A 2,357-nucleotide genomic window follows, 5' to 3' on the forward strand; every position below is an offset into this window, starting at 1 on the left:
TTCCTGGGTCAGCCGTTCTCAAATGGCAGCCAGCTCATGGGAATTTGTCTGCCTGCATAACCGGGAGACGGAGGAAGGTGAGAAAGGAAGGGTCTGACCGACTGGTACAACTGTTCCTTCCCTCTCCAGGAGCTGAAATGTCTGAGGCAGATTTCACCACCGACTGCTCCTGCAGCAGCTCCTGCCCTGAGAGAGGTCGGGTCCCAGGCTGGAATTTGGTCCAGCCTCTGCTCTCTGCAAGGAGCGCTCCTGCTCTAGCCACGCGGGTCTCTGCAAGGAGACTGCAGCTGTGAAGGACACGTGAAGTAGCTGCAACATCCTCTGAGGACCAACAACAGGTTACTTACATCCGCAAACACTTATCCTTCCCTCCGCTCGCCACCCTCTGTCCGTCGGGGCTCCAATCTGTAGCATACACCTAGGTTTAGGGAAAGGCAAAGTTACCTCTGCGGGGAGGAGGAGGAGTAATTCCTGCCGCTCTCAAACACCTCGGCTCGAGCAGACACCTCACCTCGTCCGCATGGCCAGGGAGATCGATGGCCAGTTTCTTCGTCTTGGCATCCCAGACCTTCAGCGTGCTGTCACTGCTCCCGCTCACCAGCAAGCGGCTGTCGGCTGACCAGGCGATCTGATACACGGCCGAGACGTGCCCTCTCAGCGACGTCAGGTACCTGGTGCGGAGGAGGCATGAAGAAGCTGTCAGAGGAGCAGGCAGCTGCGTTCATCCCAAACCTGCCCCTGCCCAGGGGACAAGCAAGCACAGTCACGGGATGCCCAGCACATACACAAGGCAGCCAACTGGGCAGGGGACATCCCGGGGCAGGGCGAGACAGCGCCAGTGGAGTTACTGTGCATGACTTCAGACTACAGAGGTGCTGGACACACCAGGGAGACGCTGACAGCCACACTGGGGCCCATCTCTGCATAACCTGTGTGTGACACGCAGACCCCATACAAGCACCACCTCTGTAACACAACAAACCAACTCACTTTCCTGTCCTACCGTCCCAGAGCTTTATGGACTTGTCAAAGGACGCGCTAGCGATTATCCGGGTGTCTGGCGAGAAGAGGACTTGGTTAATCAGCGCCTGGTGGCCCGTCATTCTCTCCAGCGGCTTCTTGTCTTCTGCTGGTCTCCAAAGGAACAGTGTGAAATCATCTGACCCCGAGACAAGTCTTTCTGGCTCCTGGCCCTGAGAAAGGGACAAAAGAGCCCAAGTCCCATACGAGCCAGGTGTGGGGAGCTCGGCAGCACCCCAGTGTGGGGTCGACAGCCAAGTGCGCCCGTTCACTGCTTCCCCCCACACTAGCGTTAGAAACGGCAGCAGGCGCGGAAGGGACTTACCCTGACCTGGTCATACCTCTGCTGTGCCTTGTCCTTCAGTTCAGCCACTGAAAGAGGGCAAGGGAGAGATGTGCAATCCTTAGGCGACGGGGAACTTTATGACCTCGGGAGGCCAGTTCCCGTCCCGGCTCTGTGGGCCGAGCAGACGCTCTTGTGACTGCTCACCCTTGTCTTTGCCAAGGGCGATACTGGCAGCAAAAGCCCTCGAAACCGAAAAAGCAGCGGCCTTCCCATCCCCCAGCCTGCTCAGCCCTGCGCATGGGCAGGGAAGGTCGGGGCTGCCAGCACGACCGACAGCAGCACAGGGCCTGCTCCCGGCTCCCCGGGTTGCTCTGGCTCACAGCAGCATCGAGCAGAGACATCAGGTCTCTTCGCTGTCCTCCCCACCGCCTCCCCAGCCGACAGCGCGGTGGCCGCACTTACAGGAGCCGCTCACATCCTGTGGGTTGATGGTGGCTTCGGCGGGTTCGAAGGCACCGGTGCGGAGAACGTAGTCAGTGCTGAGGGCCATGGTGTTCACCCAGTGCGCGTGGCCCTGCAAGGTGCGGCACAGGACCCCCTGGAAACCAAACCACCCGCTTAAGGGAGGGATGGGCACACGGAGCCGGACTGCGCAGGAGCCACCGCACCTGCTGGACTGCGAGGACCAACCCCAAACCCTCCTGCCCAAGCTGCAGGCTGGACTGTAACCAGGCTTAGCAGGGAAGAAACGGCCCTGGCGAGCTTTGGGAACCAGCTTCCCACAGAGCCTTGCAAGGAACCAACCCGCACAACTCGCTGCAGGCACGTTTCCAGCTTTTAGCACCATTTTACGCTCTTAGGGGTGAAAACACTGCATGACAGCTACCCCTCCAAATGGCGTCAAGCAACAGGCTCTGCTAGTCAAGAGGATACAGCTCCCACTCTGCTCCTCCATTCCCCAGGGCACAAGCGGTGCCAGGAAGAACGGACACAGCTCCAACACGGCGCGTGCAGCCCCCTTCGCCAGCAGCCCGGGGCTGCCCGCCTCACT

At 60.0% G+C, this 2,357-nt stretch overlaps 1 protein-coding gene across 1 annotated transcript in view; it reads right to left on the bottom strand.

Annotated features, from left to right (window-relative positions):
* Window positions 1–343: 343 nt before the first annotated feature.
* Window positions 344–2,357, bottom strand: part of NLE1 (notchless homolog 1 (Drosophila)) — a gene marked incomplete at its 5' end in the record, with an annotated part of 3,719 nt that continues 1,705 nt past the window's right edge. The window contains 5 exons of the mRNA XM_010132973.1: window positions 344–418; window positions 512–671; window positions 991–1,193; window positions 1,346–1,392; window positions 1,769–1,904. Of these exons, the coding sequence (XP_010131275.1) occupies window positions 344–418; window positions 512–671; window positions 991–1,193; window positions 1,346–1,392; window positions 1,769–1,904 (621 nt within the window). The remainder of the gene's footprint in view (window positions 419–511; window positions 672–990; window positions 1,194–1,345; window positions 1,393–1,768; window positions 1,905–2,357) is intronic.

This window comes from Buceros rhinoceros, unplaced genomic scaffold, assembly GCF_000710305.1.
Source record: "Buceros rhinoceros silvestris isolate BGI_N320 unplaced genomic scaffold, ASM71030v1 scaffold21263, whole genome shotgun sequence".
In the NCBI taxonomy this organism is placed as follows: Eukaryota; Metazoa; Chordata; class Aves; order Bucerotiformes; family Bucerotidae; genus Buceros; species Buceros rhinoceros.